Here is a 20,719-nt window from a genome sequence, read left to right on the forward strand (position 1 = left end):
CCCCGGTCTGGGGCCAGCCGCGTCACAGTAGACTCGGGGGCAGAACTTAAAATCAAAATGTTTATTGGAGTGTTGTACAAAAAGTTTCCGGTCATAAAATGCATATTACAAATCATTGGAGAAAGAAAAAGACCACACGTTTGGCATGCAAGTCCTTAGAAGCCGTCCGCCCAGCCGGCCCCACGGCAGGTTGTGCTGATGATCCGTCGGGGCGCGGGCCGCGGGGCGAGACCCCAGCGGGGGTGCCGCTGGCCCGGGCGCCCGGTTAGCGAGTGGGGCTCGGACAAAGGAATCGTTCCCGCATCGTTTAAAGCGGCTTAAAGCTAAGAATGACAACTGCAGACTGTTTCCCAGGCCAGCGCTGACATCTGAACGTTGGATTCCGTTCTGGATTTCCAAATACTCCCTTACCAACGGCCACCATCCTCCTGCAGTCACCAAGGGTCCCTAGTTTACCTTCCCCCCACCAGACAAGGACACCACGGTGCCTGGGCCCTTTCACCCCTCCACTCGGGACCTCCGCCAGGCCACCACGGGTTGGGGGGGGGGGAGGGGGAAGGCCAGGCCAACACGGGTTGGGGGGAAAGGCCGGAAGCGGGCCTGGAAAGGACAAATGTCACCTGCCAGGAGCAAGCCCTACCCGTGCACCTGGAGGCCCTGCCCGGAACCGAAAAGGATGCCATGAGGCATCTGGGTCCATGGGAACGATGGGGCCCACTCCCTGTCCACAGTCGCCTCTCCCCTCCCCCCTCCCCCATACATCGCAAGATGTGGCTGAGACCAGTGCAGACTTTGGAGACCCCCACCACAACCCGCCTGATGCCTCTGCGTCTGAGCTCCAGACCCTCACTGCGCATGCAGTTCCTGTGATGCGGGTGTGGGGGCACCACCTTAGGGCCTCGGGGGCCCGGAAGCACTCCTGGGGAAGGTCACGCGTGGGGCGGAGGCTGGTGCATCATCGTGGCAGGCGAGCCCTCCCCCCCACCCCAGGACCCACCAGAAACGGGGGAGGGGTAGCGGTGAGACATTTCCCTTCACGAGAAAAACCAAGTTCACACCCTGGGGACTCTGGTGGCCACGCAAAGTACCTGACCTAAGATGCAGCAGACTGTTCGCTAGCCTACAAGCCTCTAACCCTCTGGCCACAGGCAGTTTCCAAGGAAAGGGAGACCGGTGGGGACCCGCAGGGACCGCATGCCGCATGCCGGGGCTCCCTGCCTGGGGCGAGTGGGAGGGGCCAGCTTGGTAAACGTGCTACCTTTTGGGGGCAGCGTGCCTCCATGGCTCAGTATTTCGTCTTTAAGACTTGAGCTGCGCTTTCTGAAGGAATTTGCCGTCTGCGGCCTCAGCGTCCACCGAGCTGGCCACCCCCCGCCCCCCGCAACTCCACCCCCTCGGGGGACTGTCCCAGTGACCCTGGCTCGAGCCCTGAAGTGGGATCCGGCAATCTGAGCACTGACCAATGTAAAAAAATAAATATCCATTAAAAAAATAACTTCTGTGTATCTATGTGGGAGGGGGTATGAACGGTCAGCGAGTGCAGGGGGGGGCCGGGCGAGGTGACCGGGAGCCGCCCTGCAGGAATCGGTCGGCACCAGCACGGCCGTCAGAGAAGGAAGTCGCCCACAGAAGCCAGGACAGCGGGACACGCGAGCACACAGGAGGCCGGCGGGGAGCCGCGCTCAGCCCCGTGCACAAGGCACAGAGTTGGAGAAGGGGGCCGGGTCTCACCCCGAGGCGGCTCTCCTCTCAGAGGCCCGGGAAGCAGCTGTCACACGTGGACACTCGCCGGCGAGGCTATCCCGCCTGTGCCCTTGCCATTTACCTGGTGACAAGTCTCCAAACAGAGCTGTCCCTGTCCCCTAGGTTTCCAGGTCCCGCAAGCCGAGGAACTCAAGTACAGAAAGCTCCAGAACCCCAGGGCCCGACAGCCAGGAAGGGAGGGGGGCTCACCGCAGAGCCCCCGACACGTGCACAGACACCCGGCCTGCAGCCGCACACACGCTCCAGCGGAGTCAGAGCAGAGCCTCGTCCACACCACCCGCTCCCAACGCTCTGGTCTCCGGCCCAGCCGCCAAAATTCCACAGGGGGGGCGCTGGCCCCCCGCCAGGTCACAGCCTGGGCTCTGGATTTGGTTTTGAAAGAGCTTAACAAACAACGAAACTCCCGGGCATTTTTGCTCTCCGCCCCCTTAAGGCCCACGGGTTGGTCCCGAGAGGAGAGGCCAGCCCCGCTCTGTCCGCTCTGTCCGAGGGAGAGACAGAGGCAGGGAGAGAGTCGGGCCCCTGCACCCCCGCCAGGCCCTCCAGCCTCCAAACCCCGCCCCCGGCAGCTATTAGGTTCCTCGGCCTCCTCGAACTCAGCCAAATGGTGAAACGCGGCACCAAAAACAAAAACCAGGTCCAGACAGTGGCGATGAAGGGAGGGTCCGAGGAAGCCCACCCACAGCACAGATGGCAGAGACCCGCCCCCACGTTCTGGCAGTTTGCTTAAAAATTCTCTAGAAATGTATCAAGGACTAAAGACGGCCAATGATATAAAAATAGTTTTCAGTGGCTCTGGGTAAAGACGTGATGAGGCGAGTTCCGTTCACATGACGCGGCAGCCTCTCGAGGTGGTCCTTGGGTCCCCCTGGAAAGAAAGGCCAGCAGCCTAAGAGGCCGGAGCGTGCGCGCCGGGCTAGGCAGGTAGCTGGTGGCCCCCCACCCCTGCCAGACAGGGGCTGGACCAGGGCCTTCGCCAGCCCAGAGCACCAGCTCCCGGCGAGAAGACAGGGCCAGCAGCTTCAGCCTCAACTGTCCCCGTTCCAGAACCTTCCACGTCTCCCTTCTGAGCTACACAACACAACTGGAATGTCAGACCCCAGTCTCAGGACTTAGAGCTGCCGCGGCAAGGCCCCAGGGCCCTCCAGGGGCCCTTCCCCCCAAACCAACATCTAGGCCCCGCTGTCTCAGGCTGCCGGAGCAGTGGCACAGGGCCCATTCGCTGGGGACCCTCGGGGTTACACCGGTGCCGCCTGGCGGCGCTCGGGGGCCAACACCGCACTCCTGGGGGGCCCCCGGGCCAGAACCCTGAGGCCCTCACAATGGGCAAGAGCCAGGAGGCAGGGATGTCGCCCCCCCCCCCCCCACCCCCAGCCCCACCATGGCACATCTCTGGCCACAGGCCGTGGGGCCCTCCAGGGGGTGAGGCCCGGACTGTGCCAAGAACCTTAGCGCAGACGCAGCAGCCCGCGGAGCAGCACGGCCCCGGGGACGTGGCGGCCACGCATGCCACCTTGGGGACTTCTACCTGTTGATGGAAAAGATCCTCCTCGCCGAACTCGGCTCCCTCCTCTTCTCCCTCCTCCCCGTTCTCCGTCTCCCGCACCGCTGAGGACTGCTTCACGCTTCTCATGGCCACCTCCTGGGCGAGAGAAGAGCCGTGGACACTCGACCCCTCGGGTGCCCAGGGCCCGGCCCACAGGTCGGCCGTCAGGTGAGGATGCTCCGGCCGGGCCTCGGCGCGCCGCAGGCCGGCACCCCAAACCCGGGATCGCGTCGCTGGCCCTGTGGCCGAAGCTCCACCCCAGGGCTCCCACAGCGGCCTGTGGTGCGGCCGGGGAGGCTCCGGGGGGGGGACCCCGGGGCCAGGACAGAGGACGGCCCCCGCAGGCCCAGGGCACCCACCTCCCCATCCGCGTTGACCAGGACGGTCCGGAAGCTGTCGCCTGTGCTCCAGCTGTTCTGGCTCCTCCACACAAGCGTCGAGGGGGGACTATGGGCCACTCCGGCACCAGCTGCCCACACCTGGGGGACACAGGGGCCTCCCCATCAGTGTTGGCTCTGGTCCCAGTACTCTGTGCCACCAGCCGGGTCCCTGTCACCGCCCCCGGGGCCTGCCGGGGGACGTCCGTTGCCACGACACTGAGGTTCACGGTGGCCGACGGCTCTCATCTCAGCGAGCGCCGGCCGTGCTGGGATCAGAAGCCCGTGGGCTCCAGGGGTCCACACCCGCCACTGTTAACACCTTCGGCCAGTGCCCGCCCGCCAGCCCGGACAGCCTGCGTCCTTCTCTGCCACGGCACCCTGACGTGTCACCAAGGTGCCACAGGGCTCCAGGGAGGGTCCGCTGGCACAGCAGTGGCACACGGGTGACCCGTGACAAGCAACAGCCCTTCTCGGGGCAAAGTCACTCAACCACCGCCCCCCACCCCACCCCCTTTCCTGCCCCATCCCGGCCCCCGGTCACATCGGTCACCTGGCTAGCTGCTACTGCCCCCCCGCCCCCCGCCGGCCCACCTGCCCTTCCGCAGCCACCTACCGTGACGGTCTGGCCGGCGCGCAGCACGTACTTGGGCGTGAACTTGTAGGCGATCTCCTCCCCCTCCAGGACCTGCCTCTTGATCCTCCAGTTACCCAGAGACTGGTCCTGGCAAAGGGGACACGCGGCCCGACGTGACGCACGGCTCGGGGGGAACCCCACGGGGCCCCACCCCCAGGGACGCGGGCCTCTCACCTTGTCCGAGCTGTTCCTCAGCTGCACAAACCTGCCCTCCAGGTCGACCTCCTCGATGCCCACGCCGCCCGTGGCCGACGCCTGCTGCGCCAGGTGGAAGCCGCCGCCGCCGCCGCCACCGCCGCCGCCGCCGCCGCCGCCGCCGCCGGAGCCGATGCCGCTCGAGCCCGGCGACTCCTCCGCCTCCAGCCGCTTCCGCTTGCCGCGGCCCGGGCGCCCGGCCGCCGCCACGCTGCTGCCGCTGCTGCTCGACGTGGCCCGCGACACTGTGATCCGCGACGACGGGCTGGGGGTCAGCTTCAGCCTGGGGGACAGAGGGCCGACTAGGGCTCCCAAGGGACCAGACCCGCTCGGCCTCCCCGTCCTCCTCGCCCCTGCCCCGAGAGCCCCCACCCCCTGCGGCTCCGCCTCTCCCCTCCCCCCCCGGAGCCCCGCCCCCAACAGCCTGCCTCGCCCCGCCCCCTCGCCCCCCCCACCTCTCCTCCTCGCCCTCCAGGAGCTTGCGGTAGGCGCTGATCTCCATGTCCAGGGCCAGCTTGACATCGAGCAGCTCCTGGTACTCGGCCAGCTGCTGCTGCATCACGTCGCGCATCTCTGTCATCTCCTGTTCCTTGGCATCCAGCATCTTGCGGAACTTGTCCCGCTCCCCGGCCATGGTCTCCTCCAGCTCGCGAATCCGGTCCTCCGCGGCACTGGCCTGGGGAGGAGTCGGGGCGGCCTCTGCAGGTCACGGGGAGAAGCCCTCCCGGCTGCGCGCCTCGCTTCCCGTCCTCCTGCACACGCGGCCAGGCTCCTGGGGCGGGCCGGGGACAGACACCCAGCCCCAGGAGCTCCGGTGGCCGGCGGGCCCCACAGCCCCCTCGGCCAGGCCAGGCCGGAAGGAGCGCTGCATGCATCACCAGCGCCCGTGACTCGCCACTGCATCTACACCCGAAGCCAGAAGCGGGGGCCCCGCAGCGGCGGCGGGGGTCGACGGGGGGGCGGGGGGGCGGGTAGACAGGCCCCGGGGAGTCACCTGCTTCTGGAGGCCGGACAGCTGGTAGCTGAGGGACTCGACCCGCATGCGCGCTTCCTTCAGCTCCTCCCGCGCGGCGCTGGCGGCCTTATCGTTCTGGTCAGAGCTCAGCTTGGCGCTGTCCAGCTGAAGGGACACGGACCGGCGGGTGAGCGGCTGGCGGCGGGCGCGGCCCCCCCCCCCCCACCGCCGCCACCGCCGCCACCGCCGCGGGCACCTTGGCCTGGTAGGTCTGCTCCAGCTCCAGCTTGTACAGCCGCACTTGCTCGTCGTGCTGGCTGCGCAGCTCCTCCAGCGCCTGGGCCATCTTGAAGTCGTACTCCTGCTGCCGGCTGCTGTCCACCTCCACCAGGCGGCGCTCGTGCCGCCGCCGCGTCTCCCGCACCTCCTGCGGCACAGCGAGCGTCACCGCTGCGGCGGGCCCGCGGCCCGGGCACCCCTGGCCTCCCGGTCGGCGGTGTCCCCGACCCGAGAGCCAAGGCCGAGCGAGGGCTCAAAACTGCACAGTGAACCACCGGGGGGCGGGGGGATCTCCCGGTTGCTTGCTCACACTGCGCAGGGGAGACCCAGCCCAAGTGTCCTCCAGCTGACTAGCAGGTAAATATCGTGTGTCCACCCCCGCCGCCCCACGGACGGACCCCTGAACACACGACGCTCAGGGAGGGAACCAGACACGAGAGGCCACGCGGGGCGGGAGTCCACGGGTGTGAAACGTCCAGAACAGGCTCGTCCACGGACAGGAAGGGGGCTTGCGGGGGGGGGGGGGGGGGGGGGGGGCTGGGGACCTGGGAGGGAGGGGGGTGACTGCTGATAGGGACGGGGCTTCCTTTTTGGGCTGATGGAATGTTCTGGAGTTAAATACAAAACCCAGTAAATTGTATACTTTAAAAGTTTCAGGGTATGGGAATGCTCCTTTCCTTTTTTCTTTGAGAGAGAGAGAGAGAGAGAGAGAGAGCGCGCGCGAGCCCGTGCACGCGCACTCGTGCTGCCTGAGTGGGGGAGGGGCAGAGAGAGAGACTCTCAAGCAGCTTCCAGCAAGGAGCCGGACACGGGGGCTCAATCAAGAGTCGGTCACTAAACCACCGACGGAGCCACCCAGGCACCCTGGGAGTATTTCAGTAGAGCTGTCGCTAAAAGAATTCCTGACGGGTCGTCTCGGGTACCTGGGGTCTGAGATAGAGACCCGGACCTCGGGACAGCAGAGGACACAGGGCAACGCCTGAGGAAGGCAGGGGCCCCAGAGCACAGCTGCCCCAGACGCACGGTGGGGTCAAGGGCAGGCAGAAGGAGCTGTTCGCCAGCCTCCGGCTCCAGGAAAGGGGACAGCCTTTCCTCCCAGAAGCTCCCCCCAGCACAGAGAGCTGTCACTTATCACACTGCGCCATCGCTTGTAAGAACAATAGGAATGTTTCTCAAGGAAGCCAATCCTGTTGACAACGAACCCACGAACAGCACACCCGCCGTCACGGCGCCCCTCACGGGTGCCCCTCCAGGAGCCCTTCTGGGGTGCCCTTCCGGCTCCCCTGGCAGGCCCCCTCATGTCTGTCTTCCCGGGCCCCCTGGCAGACCCGGGATCCTTCACTGGTGCCTCCGAGGGGCCCCTCACAAGTTCAGGGTCCCTTACAGATCCCCTCGAAGGCTCCAGTTTTCTGGCGGATGCCTTCAGGGGTTCCCTCTCGGGCTGCTCCCCAAGAGCCCTGGCGGCCCTGGCTCTCACGGGGTGCGGCTGGAGTGGGAAACCACTCCTCGGGAGCATGGACATCGTTCCCTCGAGCAGCTCACCCAGGCAGTGAGGGCAGCAGCGAGGGCCCCAGGGTTCCATTCTGGGCTGTGACAGGACAATGGGCTTTGTGAGGACGAGCTGGGAGGCGCCACGGGGGGGGGGGGGGGGGGGGGGGGGGGGGGGACACAGAAACCCCTGCTCTAACCGCCAGGAGCGCTCATTCACTCCCGGGCAGGCCCAGGTTTAAAGGGGGAGGGAGAGACCCAGGAAGCAAGGGAAGCAGATGGGCCCCCCCTTCCTTCCCTTCCGTGGGGAGGGTCTGCTGTGGATTGAATGGTGGAGCCCCAAGTCCAAGAGAGGAGTCCACATCCTAATCCCTAGAACCTGGGAGTGTGACCTTATCTGGAAAGGGGGGCTTAGCAGATGCGATTAAGAGCCTCAAAATCAGATCATTCTGGATCAGCTGGGTGGGCCCTAGACCCAGTGACAAGTGTCTGGGTGAGAGGCAGAGAGGCCGCGTGAAGAAAGGCACAGATGGAGAGGTGCCCGGGGTCCCCCAGGCTGAGAGAGGCAGAAGGACCCTCCCCGGGTCCCGCCCCGCCCCCCACACTTGTGCCGGGCTGAGGCCCCTGTCCTCAGGCTGTCACAGGGCCCTAGCGGGCCGGCCGGGCCGCACCTCCTCAAAGACGTTCTTCCGGAAGTCGAGTTCCTCCTGCAGGCTCTGGCAGCGGTTCTCCAGGTCCACGCGCATCAGCGTCTCCTTCTCCAGCTGCTTTTTGGCCACCGCGTGACCGTCCTCCGCCTGGGGGACACAGGACAGCAAGCCAACGTGACCATCTGCCGCACCACGCAGCTTCTCGGGGCGCGGGGGATCCCCTTAAACACACACACACTCTGATGGGGCGTCGCCAGGTGGGAAAGCCGCTCACACCCGACAGGAAAGCCACCGCCTGGGCCCGCAGCACACGCACATGCCCAGTGGCACCGGGCCTCCCCCAGACCAGGGCCCCCCGGAAACCCGCCTTAGCCAGCTGGGCCCGCAGCTCCGCCACATTGCTCTCAAGGCCCCGCTTGTCGCTGAGGGCGGCGGCCAGCTCCGCCTCGCTCCGGTGGAACAGGGACTCCAGATCCTTCACACGGCCCTGGGCCACCGTGAGCTCGCCCTCCCTCTTCTTGGAGCTGAAAGTCAAGAGCGGGACTCAGCCAAGAGCGCAGAGCAGGAGGGCAGCTGTGGTGCGGCTACAGGGAGCCCCTCAGGCAGCCCAGGAAGCCCCGGGACAAGGTCACCCGGGCCCAAGCAGGCCAGACCCACCCCGGCTCTCGGCACAAACCTGCCCTGAGCCAGGCCAGCAGGGCCCCACTGGCCAACACACACACACACACACACACACACACACACACACACACTCCAAAAACCCCAAGGGAAGAGCTTTAATGTCATTGTTTTGTGATTTCTGGACACTGGACGGCTCGTAGAGGGGAGAACAATTTATTAAAAAGTTAACATATACTGGGGCGCCTGGGTGGCTCAGTCGGTTAAGCGTCCGAATCTTGATTTCTGCTCAGGTCCTAATCTCGCGATTTGTGGGTTCAAGCCCTGCGTTGGGCTCTGTGCTGACAGCTTGGAGCCTGCTTAGGATTCTCTCTCCCTTTCTCTCTCTCTGCATATGGTCTCTCTCTCAAAATAAATAAGCTTAAAAATAAAAATAAATTTTTTAAAAAGTTAATGTATAATTTAAATTTATTAAAGTTGTATATATTGGGGCGCCTGGGTGGCTCAGTCGGTAAGCATCCGACTTCGGCTCAGGTCACGATCTCACGGTTGGTGAGTTCGAGCCCCGCGTCGGGCCCTGTGCTGACAGCTCGGAGCCTGGGGCCTGCTTCGGAGTCTGTCTCTCCCTCTCTCTGCCCCTCCCCCGCTTGCAGTCTGCCTCTCTCTCTCAAAAATAAACATTATAAAATTAACATCCCAGCTGCTGAAAAGTCCACCTCACTTGCAAACTTAAGTTACTTGAAGCAGGTTCATCTGGTATCCTAGTAGACAACTTTCCCGATATTGAAGATGACAAACAGATTCTTTAAGGCACAGCTATTACTACCGTGGGCCCCTGGCCCTTGATTCTCAAAGGAATTCTCAACCTTGGAGTTGAACACAGGCCCACCTCCCCACCACGGAATTGAGGGAGCCATCCCCATCGAGCAGCACTGCTCACGTGGGACACGGTGGGGGCTGGGCGGCATCCCCGCCATTCCCCTCCCCGGGAGAAGCGCAGGGGACCCCGCATCAGCTCACGTGAGGTGGGGTGGCATAAGGACCAGAGACTTTGGCCGCCAAGCTGCCCCTGTCCCCAAGAGCAGCCCCACGAACGTGGGGCTCTGCCCGGGCATCATATGGCCATTCTCCATGGGGGGTCTCAGGGTCCCCACAGCCACACAGTCCTGGCTCTCCAGGGGCTGCAAACCCTGAGCCCCTAGAGCGGTTTTGCAGGGGTTTGGCGGGGAAACAAGTCACTCATTTCACAACCATTACTGACAGCCCGCTTTGTGGAGGACACCCTCCTGCCAGAGATCCATCCGGGAACACCCTTGTTCCCACGGTGCAGAACTTTCTCGTGGGTAGGGACCAGAGGGAAACACGCTGCCTGCCAGACGTAAGTCTGCATCAGAAGGGCAGACGAAGCAGGGAGGGGAGACGCCGGGTGAGCAGAGCGAGGTGGGAATTGTACTTTTAAGTCCCGCCAGCCGTGCCCGGGGGGGGGGGGGGGGGGGCCGGAAACAGACCTGCGTGAGGGCAGCAGTGGGAGGAGCCAGATCTGTTATTTCCAGGAGAAGAGCGTTCAGGCAGAGGACGCAGAAGCGCAAAGGCCCTGGGGCCAGGTGTGCCCAGCACGTCTGAAATCGGCAACGAAGCCAGGGCGACTGGGACAGAGGCGTCAGGTAACGTGGAGAACTTCTGAACAACTTTATCTAGTGCTCGGTACCCTGCACAACTACACAGAACGGCCCGGAAAGCGGGGGCACTGGGGCTTATACTGGCTTTCGTCTCACTGGCCGCGTCTCACCAGCTTCGAGGCGCTCAGGCAGATCGCTCACCTGCCTGACAGGAAGTCCTGGGAGGTTGAGTGGGAGAATGCGGCTCCTCCACACGCTACCCACATTCCCATCCTCACGGGGCTGTGGTGACAAGTTGTTCGGGAGAAGAAAGACACCAGAGCTAAACGGCTGCCCTGGTCTGGAAGGGCTCCTGCGCGGACGAGAGGAAGTGAGGCGACTGCGCGAAGCCCCGGAGGTCAGGGGCCAAAGAGGCGTCCACAGGCCCGCAAGCACAGGAAGGCTTCCTTCTGGAGTAGGGGCCTTACGGGAAAGTTCCGGCCCAGACACTTAGCAGCGTTCGCCATTCTTCTTGTCCTATCTGCCCCCACCCCCACCCCGCAGCTGTCACCCGCGGAGGCGGTCACAGAACAATGGGGCTGGCAGTGCACAGCCCCGGCATCATTGGTCAAGCAGCCCAGACGTGGGGACATCCCAGCAGCCAGGACAGAGCCCCGGCACAGGGGCATCTCATGACTCGGGGGACGGCCGCGAGGGACGCCCCCCCCATTGCCCTCAGGCGTCGCCAGTTCGTGGAGTTGCCTGAGGCCACACAGAAAAGACCCGCGGGACCGAAACATGGCAGGCCCACTAAGGCGACTCTGGGCGAAGGCTGGGGCCACGTGTGCTGCTTCTCTTCAAACTTTCCTGCATTTTCCACTTTCTTGACAGCGAGCATCTGTGACCGATAGTGGGGAAAAAAAACCAAGACTTCTGGCCCAGACAAGGAGCGTCTGGAGAGTTCTGGACTCCGCACCGACACGAGAGAGAGAGAGAGGCTGGGGTCCGGGCGGTGCTGACTCTGGAATCCCCTCAGTCTTCTCCAGGATCACTTTTTAATGAAAAAAAACGACCAAACGGATGGCCCGCACAGTCTACCTGGCCTTTTACAAAAGCAGGACTTGCCTTTGGTCCTTGGCCAAAGACCGGGTGACCGCGCAGCGTGGGCCCGTGTCTGGGCTCTCTGTTCTGCTCCAGCAGATCTAGTCCACCGAGGAACCACAGGTGCCCATCACTCAGCGACAGAAGCCAGGCTGAGGGGGCCACACGCACAGCGTGGTTCCAAGTCTAGGACATTCTGGAAAAGGCAGAACCATGGAGGCAGTGAAGGGAGGAGGGAGGGAGAAAGGGAGGGAGGGACGGATAGAGCACGAGACTTTGAGGGCCAGTGGGACTACGACGGTATAGGGGCGGATACGTCCTCACGATGCGTTTGTGCAAACTCACGGGGGAACCCCCGCGAGAGTGCGCCCTAACGTCAGCTGTGGGCTTCAGTTAACGACAACGTATTGGTGTTGCCTCGTCCGTTACAACAGCCTAGCCCGCTCATTAATGGAAGGTGAAAAAGGTGTTTATAACGGGGAAACCGGAGGGGGGATTTTGGAAACTCTGTACCATCCACTCGTTTTCCTATAAACGTAAAACTGCCTTAAAAAAAAACCCAAAACTCTATTTAAAAAATAGGAAGGAAAAATTCCCGCAAATGCAACGGTGACTCGGGTGGCGGCTGGGGCTGTGGGCAGGGACACAGGCACCAGGCCTCTCCCGGTGACCACCAAGCTGAGGGACCCTGGATAAGCCCGGCCCCTGCCACAGTTTGCCCGTCCGGACTGGAGACCGTGACGGTCGGGCCCTGGCGGGTGTGAGGCTTACAGCGGGTCACATCTGACTGCCTGCTGTGGCGCACCGTGTCCCCGATCAAGTACTCCGTCCTGCTGCTGTCCACACCCGCACAACTTGGTTCTGCTCGTTTCCCGTGCGGCCCTTTCACTCAAAAGTGGCCACAGTGTGTGCTTTTGAAGAGAAAAGCCCACAGCCTGAAGGCTGCCTCCCTCACGCGGCCTGTATGGTGGCTGAGGTGCTCCAGTGGGGGGACGGAAGCGGACCGAGTTTCCCGGGGCGGGCACCCAACAGGTGCCGTGGGGGACGAGGGCCACTGCACACACGTGAGGTGGGCGGCAAGGTCCCTGGGGACCCGCGACACAACAGTGGTTCCCAAGTCCAGGGCAGAGAAGGGAGGCTGGGCTCTGGCCCGTCCTTCCCCCTGGGAGCACAGGGGCCCCGTGCTGACAGCTCCCTACAGACTCGCTTCAGGAGAGCTGCTCGGGTTTGAAATCTGCCTGGGGAAGGGGCGCCTGGGGGGCTCAGTCGGATGAGCGTCCGACTCTTGCCGTCGCTCAGATCATGATCTCACAGTTGGTGAGATCGAGCCCTGCATCGAGCTCTGTGCTGACAGTGCGGAGCCTGTCTGGGATTCTCTCTCTCCCCCTCTCTCTGCTCCTGCCGCTCTCTCAAAATAAACAAACTTCTGAAAAGAAAAAAAAAAAAAAAGAAAGGAATCTCCCCTGGGCTGCATGATGCTGGGAAGGGGCGTCTGGAGGCCGAGGCCACAGAGCTCGGTCCCGGGGACGCAGCCCAGAACGAGGGTGGCAGACGCCAGCCACACACCTACCTTTTGTTCGTCTCTTCCAGCTCGGCCTTCACCTTCCCCAGCTCGATCTGCAGCCGGGCCCGCTCTCGGGCCGTCTCGTCCAGCACCCTGCGGGCGTCGGCCAGCTCCGACTCGTACAGCGTCTTGAGGCCGCTCACCTGAGGGGGTTCGGCAGGGCCCAGGTCAAAGAGAAGCCTCTTCCCCACCGCGCAGGCTCCCCACACCCCGCCCCCCTTGGGCCAGACAGAGCTCGTAGGGACAGCGGAGGCTTCCGCACCCAGTTCGGCCCCGCTAGCCCGGGGCCACCCCAGCCGGTCCCACCCGCCCTTGTGGCCCGTCCCCTGCCCAGGTCACCCACCAGCTGGGCACACGGCTCACTTCTCGTGGCCTTCTTGCCCCCAGCCTCCCCCATGTCTACGTGCCCAGGACCACGCACATGTGTTCACGGATATCTGGAACCCAACAGGACAGTGAGGTATCCCCTCCACCCTCTAGGACGGCTGGGGTCGAAAAGACAACGGACAACAAATGCTGGCAACACAGAGAAATGGGGCCCTCCACGCACGGCAGGGGGAATGGAAAGTCGGGTAGCCGCTGCAGAAGACCGCGGGGCGCCCCCTCGGACGGGTTAGCAGACTCACCTGTAACCCGCCAATTCCACGGCTGAGTATCTGTCTGCCCAGAAGCAGTGACACACGCGTCTACACAAACCCGGGTGTGTGTTTACAGCAGCACGATTCACAACAGCCACAGAGTGGACACGACCCACAGGGCCATCCGTGGACGAACACACACGGCACCCCACCCACTCACTTGGCCTCAAGCAGGAGCGAGGCGCCCACCCCCGCTGCCCCGCGGACGGACCCCGAACACACGACGCTCAGGGAGGGAACCGGACACGAGAGGCCATGCGGGGTGTGGGCCCACGTGTGTGAAACGTCCAGAACGGGCTCCTCCACGGACAGGAGGGGGGCTCGTGGGGGCTAGGAGCTGGGGGCTGGGGGTGATAGGGTTCCCTCTGGGGAGATGGAATGTTCTGGAATTGGACGGAGGTGAAGGCTGCACCATTCTGGAAGTGCTAAAAGCATGGAGATGTAGAGTGTGACTGGGTGAGCGGTGGGAGACGGGAATTCCAGCTCAGTAAAGCGGCTGAAGACGGGGCCGCGGGACGACAAGCACAGCCATCGCTGTGGAGCTAGAAGGTGCCCGCGCGGGTGTGTGTCCGGGGCGCGGCTGGGACCCCACCCGTCCACAGGAAAGGCCCCTGAGCAGAGGGGCCGTGGAACCTGCCATGTGCTAGGGTCATGACCATCCCGGCTCGCCCAGGGGCCAAGGAGCCTCCAGGAGGTGGCGCTTTTCAGAAAAGATGGTTTGTTTGTTTTTTTTAAGTTTTTTTCAAGTTTTATTTAAGTAATCTCTACACCCAACACGGGGCTTGAACGCACAACCTGGAGACCAAGAGTTGTATGCTCCACCGACGGAGCCAGCCAGGCGCCCCAAGAGCTGGGGTTTTAACATCCAGTCTGAGACCCCACGCACCACCCCCACTGGCCCGGGCACCCTGTGCCTCAACCCGGCAGCTCCCAGTCATCTCATCCCACAGGTAAGACGGGATCCGGGCTCCCAGGCCCACTTCCCAGACAGGGAGCGGTGAGCTGTGGTCTCCTGACCTGCAGGTGCAGGGCCGGTCTGCCGGGCGCAGCTCCAAGGTCAGGACACACGATAGGGGGAGTGGAGACAAAGCCAGCTTCTCCCTCCCGCACCCCCAACAGCAAGAGCCCTCCCTCCCACAAAGGTGGTCACCTCTGGCCACACCCGATGCCTCCAACTCTGGGAACTGGCTTCTGGAATAAACCTCAGTTCACAGAGTGGCTCCTCTCTCCACAGGTAGATGGGCACCTGGGTTTACGTGTGTGTCTTTGCTCGTCAACTGCCATCTCACCTTCTAGAACTCTCCTGAGCCTGAGGGAGGGGCACACGCAGGACATACCCCTGCTCCTCCCCCAGCCTGGGGCCCTTTCCCTCACACCCTCCCCTCACCAGGCAGGGGGTCCTGGGACGAACAGTGACCGACACAACGGTCACTAAGGCGACCTCAGCACGGAGCCTGGTCAGGGCACAGGGCAGGAGAAGCCAGCAACTATGACACCGTATTTAAGTTTTCTATATTTCATTCACAGCGAGATTTTTGTACTAGTTAAAAAGATTTTTGGGGTGCCTGGGTGGCTTGGTCGGTTGAGCGTCCGACTTCGGCTCAGGTCATGATCTCGCGGTCTATGAGTTCGAGCCCCGCATCAGGCTCTGTGCTGACCGCTCAGAGCCTGGAGCCTGTTTCGGATTCTGTGTCTCCCTCTCTCTGTGACCCTCCCCCGTTCATGCTCTGTCTCTCTCTGTCTCAAAAATAAATAAATGTTAAAAAAAAAATTTGTTTAGAAAAAAAAAAAAAAATTTTTTTGGAGTAAACTCTACCCCCAACGTGGGGCTCGAACTCACGACTCCAAGATCAGGAGACACGTGCTCCACCGAGTGAGCCAGCCAGGCGTCCTACACGTTTTAGTTTCTTGAATAGTCCGTGAAAATATTACTTGTCGCACTGCCCCAGCCTGACCACGAGGAAACAGGAGGCAAACCCCACTGGACAGACGTCTTACGAATTCCTGACCGGCACTCCTCACGGTGGCCCAGGGCATGCACACGAGGGAAGTCTCAGAAAGCGTCTCGGTCCAGAGGGGCCCGAGGAGACAGGACCCCTGGATGCCATGTGGGGTCCCCAGGGGGTCCTGGGGCAGAGGGGTCAGGGGAAACTGAGGACCCACAAATAAAGTATGGGTGCTAGTCAACGAGGTCAACGTGACGTCAAAACTGGTGACATCGTGGTGACAAACGTAACACGAAGGGGAACGGGGCTGGGCTCTGTGGGAACCCCGCGCTAGCCTTGCCATTTTTCTCTACATCTAAAACTGGCCTAAAACATCAGGTTGAGTCAATAAAAATACACCCTATCGCTTGTCTTCACGACTGAGATTTTTGGCACCCCCCCCCGGATTCTGTGCCCGAAGCGTCACAACCACCTCAAGTGTCCTGTTTAAAGTACCAAGTTCTGGGGCGCCCGGCTGGCTCCGTCAGAGAGCATTTGGCTCTCGATCTCAGGGTGGTGAGTTCGAGCCCCACGGTTACAGAGATTACTTAAAAAAACAAAAAGAAAACCAAAAGCACAACGCCAAGCTCTTGCAGCGTGACTCAGGTCCCTGCGTGTGTCCGCGTGCGGCTGGTGTCCCTTTGGTCTCGACAAGGCACTCATCTACAGCCAGGTCTGCGAACTCGGGCCCACGCGCCAATTTCCACCACGCCACCTGTCTTCGTCCAGCCTGCAAGCCCCGAATAGTTTTTGCATCTTTAAATGGCCGAGGGGGGGAAAAAAGGAGAAAAGAAAAAGAGATTTTGCGACACAGGGAGGGAAATCCCGGGGATTCTGATTTCAGCGTGTACAAATGAAGTTTCACGGGCACGCGGCCTGGCCCGCTCCTTCACGCGGTGTCTGCGGCCGCGCTCCACTGCAGCCTCGGAGTCGAGCAGCCCCGACGGAGACACTTCCAGCCCACAGAGCTAAAACGCGGACCCGGCTCCACAGCAGCGGGGCAACCTGGAAACTTCCTGTAGGGGACAAGCTCACAGACTCCTTTTTCTCAGACCACTAACAGGTGCTCCCCTGGCAGGCCCTGCTTCCCTGCACCTGTGAGGCACTGCGGGCAGGCAACCGGAGACCAATGGCTCGGCCTATTGTTCGGTCTTTCACGGCGTTCTGCAAGTGCCAGGAGTGAGCAAATGTGCTCGCATGTGTTGGGCAGAGAGGGGGTGGGGGGGGGCGCACGTAACCCGAGGTGGCCTTTTCCTGTCCCTGTGTCTCCGGGGGACGACTTCCCGGCTGAGAACCACAGTCCCACAATCCCCTAATGCAGGCAGCCCCAAGTGCTACTCTCCCACCCAGCTCGCCCTGCCCAGCCCCTGCTCCCTGGGTCCACCTGAGGGAGTCCCGACCCCCCCCCCCCCCCCCCCCCCCAGGAGGAACAGGACACCTGGGCAGGTAAGGGAAAAGAAACTGAAGGCTGGAGGAACCTAACACCCCAAGGGGAGGCTCCTTGGAGAACTGCCCCTCCCTCCCGGGGCCCCTTCCCTCCCCGCCCGCACCCAGATCTCTCTCCCAACAGAATCCGGCCCGCCCCAGCCTTTCCAGAAACCTTCTAGTGATCCGAGCACATGGCTATTGAGCAGTGCACTACCCGCCCCACGTGTGAGAGCGAACCTGCGGGCAGGACTCAAAAGGGGTGAAGCTGTGGTTTTACTTCATGCAGTTCCACTGTCTGGATTTTATGACAAGCGTGTGACACGCTCAGAACAGTTTAAAAGGCATCTTCAAAGGGTTCCTCAAGTGGTTTCTCCTCTTGGCATTGGGGCGGGATCATCCTCTGGGGCAAGGCCATCCTGGGCACTGTGGGGGCTGAGCACACCCCTCTCCCCAGCCACCCGATGCCAGGAGCACCCCCAGCGTGATGACCACTAGCGTCCCCAGACATCATTCTGTGTCGGGCAGGCTCCATCCAGGTGCGAAGCTTCCGCGCAGGTAAAATAAACGCTGCTTGGCCCATGGCCCTCCCACCCGAGCCACCTCTCCAGCCCCCTCTGCTTCTGCCCAACTCAGCAGTCAAGCCTGGGTCCCACTGTAGCCCAAGGCCATTTCCAGGTCACTCCCTCTGAAGGGCCCATGTGACCACCTTCCCCATCCCTCCGCAGGTCACCAGCTCCCTCCACTGCCCAGTTAAGAGGGGCGTTTATCCCCCCATTTATCCTGGGAGCCCATCCCTCACCCCTGGAGCCTGTGCACAGCCCTCAAGGTCACGGTGGGGCAGGCTTATCGCCCGAAGCACCACTCCCCTTGTTCCCAGGAGCAGGCCTCACCCCTGAAAAGTAAGTAACGCCACTGCCCAGACAGACAGACAGACAGGGCCCGGATACAGCTCCCTGGCCCCACCTGTGTGCACTCCAGGGACAGCACCCACTTCCGCTCCGCCCACCAGGCTCATGGCCCCCAAAGGTCTGCTCGCCATTTACTCTGTCTGTCGGTGGGACAACCGAGGCCAGGGGAAAGACCAGAAGCCAGGTCCCGTGGCGTCCTGACCAACCTGCAGGTGGGAGCTGGAGGTCCACATCCTGAGGACACGAGCACCGCTGAGGCAGGTGGCCACGCTTGGGACCGGACAATTCTAGCCCCACGGCATAAATGACCTGCCCCCTGGTCACACAGACTAAAAGCAGTTTGGATCTGGGTTTGAATCCAGTTCCGAGCAACACACAACACCACCCCCCGCCAAGGACACTTCTTCCTCCCCGTCACCGAAGCCGTTTTCTGAGCCACTAAGGCCACGATTACACAGGGGCAACGAAGCCACAGGGCACTTCCCCTGAGTGCCTGCCCTTTATTCCACGAAGCCAATACCAACTCCCAGGGCCCACCAGCTGGCACAAAAGGTGGTATTGATATTTCCACTTTACAGAAGAGGAACTGAGACCCAGAGAGGGTAAGTGACTTGCCCAGGGTCACACGAAGGGTAAGTAAGTGGCTCCCAGAAATGACCCCCTAGCTGCTGTCCTCCCACAACTCTGTCACATGGTCCACTGTCAGGCTAGGGACGCCGTGGCTTCAGGACCTGGCTCTCCTAGCGGCCCTCAGGGGGGACCGCAAGGTGAGCACCCTCGTCACCCCAACCCATACTCAGAGGACCCCTACGTGGGTTTCAGGGGGCCGGCTAAACGAGAAAAGAGCCTGGGGCCAATGAGGGTTGGGGGATAGTTGGGTGGGAGCCGTAGTCCCCACCAAGAACCCACCCAGGACCCCCTCGACATCTGGCTCTCACATCCCCTTAGGGGGAGGGTTTACCCAGCCCCTCAGTCTGTGAAACCCTGGGGCCCACCTGGAACCCAAAACTTCCTAGTGGGTCCCCAAGACCAGCTGTCTCCCCATCCCCTCTCATCCACTCATCAAACAACTCATCAGCAAACAGGGCTCCCCAGGGCCCAACTGAGGACCTCTCAAATTTCCCGCGGGGTCGCTAACACATCAGCCCCCCCCCCCCCCAGGACGCCCTCCCACCCCAGGTGCGGGTAGGAGCCGAAGCCTACAGCCTAACCACCTCCCCAGTCCCTGAACTCCCCAGAGTTCATCACAGGACTTCTGCAGAGTTCTACCAGAAAAGGCCACGTGACTCGCCCCAGGGACCCCACCCGCACCCATGAGACCCTCCACCCCTCCTCAGGGCCCCATCAGACAGCCTGAACTCCCAGTCTCCTCAGAGACCAGAGAACCCCACCAAATTTTCTCCCAGGACACCAGAACAGACTAACGCATCCCCACAACTCTCTTAGGGGCGTGGCTTACTCTGGCTCACACCCTCTCAGTCAGGGGATCCCCAGATCTTCTCTGATCACTCAGCGCTCGGGGCTGTCCCATATCCACCAGTCGTACAGAGGACCCCGAGATGCCCTGGGGGTCCCTCAGAGCACGGTCTGCCCCAGACTGCACGCCTCACTTAGGAGACACCCGAAACCCCCTGCGGGCGCTTCGGCGGACGGGGCCCGCCCCAGTATGCAACACCCGCTCACAGGTCCCCCCAAAATTCCCTGGGAGCCCTCGGTGGGCGGGGCCTGTCCCAGGATGCACGCCTTGCTCACGGGTCCCCCGAAAAATCTGAGGATCCCCCTCGGTGGGCGGGCCCTGCTCCAGTGTGCACCCCTTGCTCACAGGTCCCCCGAAAAACCCGAGAATCCCCCTCGGTGTGAGGGGCCTGCCCCAGTGTGCACCCCTCGCTCACAGGTTCCCCGAGAAACCCCTGAGGACCCCTCGGTGGTCAGGGCCCACCTGGCCTCCAAACCTCACTCGCGGGGATCCCCGAAGCCCCCCAGGTACCCTCGGAGGCCGACGCCCACCCCAACGTGCGACCCTAGGGGTCCCCCCGAAGCCCCGGGGAACCCCCCCCCGGTGGGCGGGGCCTGCCCGGTGTCACTCCCGCGCAGGGGAACCCCCCGGAACCCTCGGAGGCCGGAGCCCCCGCTCCGCGCCCACCTCGCGCGTGGTCACCTCCTCCCTCTCGGAGATCTTGAGCAGGAGCCGGTCGTTCTCGAGCTCGAGCGCGCGGACGCGGTCGATGTAGTGCGCCAGGCGGTCATTGAGCTCGCGCAGCTCCTCCTTCTCCTGCAGCCGCGACAAGCGCGTGGGCGACAGCGGCGTGGCGGGTCCGCCCGCGCGGCCGGGCAGCGGCGTGCCCATGGCGGCGGCGGCGGCGGCGGCAGCGGCGGCGGCGGCGGCGACGGCTCGGGGCCCGCGCGGCTCGGAACGGCGGCCGCGGCTCGGCGGGCTCATTCAATCCGCGCCGCCGACCAAGATGGCGCCCGGCGCCCGCCGCCGCGGAGTAGCCTGGGACTTGTAGTCCGTCGGGGCTTCGCGGGGCACGCCGGGAGCTGTAGTTTCTTGCGCGGGCTCGGCCGGCCCGCCTCCCGCTCGGGTTCCCGCTCCGGCCTTGGCTGTCCATAAACCTTAATCCGTTAGCCAAGCCGCCCGCCCCGAAACTCCCAGCTCGACACCGAGAGACACCGGCTTTCCCGCCAATGCCCAGTTTCCACACTTGCATAGCCTACCTACTTCTTTGGAGTCCTATTAAAATGAAAGGTGAAGGAACCTGAAAAATATGCTCAGTGATGTCACTTACCTGTACAATTAAAATAAAATGAAATAACAAAATAAAAATAAAATAAAATAACAGCTCACAGGGGTGCCTGGCCTGCTCACTCGGTGGAGTCTGCGACTCTTGATCTCAGGGTCGTGAGTTCGAGTTCCACTTTGGGTGTGGAGATTACTTAAAAAAAAAAATAGTACATTAACTTAAAAAAAGTAACTGAGCTCATAGATAC

The 20,719-nt window shown here is 62.6% G+C and overlaps 1 protein-coding gene across 1 annotated transcript; it reads right to left on the reverse strand.

Annotated features, from left to right (window-relative positions):
* Nucleotides 1-46: 46 nt before the first annotated feature.
* Nucleotides 47-20,084, reverse strand: LMNB2 (lamin B2). Its single transcript, XM_030336163.1, has 12 exons — nt 19,875-20,084; nt 12,779-12,915; nt 8,259-8,415; nt 7,913-8,038; nt 5,731-5,901; nt 5,514-5,639; nt 4,975-5,195; nt 4,499-4,802; nt 4,304-4,411; nt 3,670-3,789; nt 3,293-3,406; nt 47-2,632 (listed from the first exon to the last, which is right to left on the reverse strand). Exons 1-12 carry the CDS (start codon nt 20,076-20,078, stop codon nt 2,591-2,593), a joined length of 1,830 nt encoding a protein of 609 aa, XP_030192023.1. The 5' UTR covers nt 20,079-20,084; the 3' UTR covers nt 47-2,590.
* Nucleotides 20,085-20,719: the final 635 nt, after the last annotated feature.

The sequence above is a fragment of the Lynx canadensis genome, chromosome A2 (genome assembly GCF_007474595.2).
Source record: "Lynx canadensis isolate LIC74 chromosome A2, mLynCan4.pri.v2, whole genome shotgun sequence".
Taxonomy (NCBI): domain Eukaryota; kingdom Metazoa; phylum Chordata; class Mammalia; order Carnivora; family Felidae; genus Lynx; species Lynx canadensis.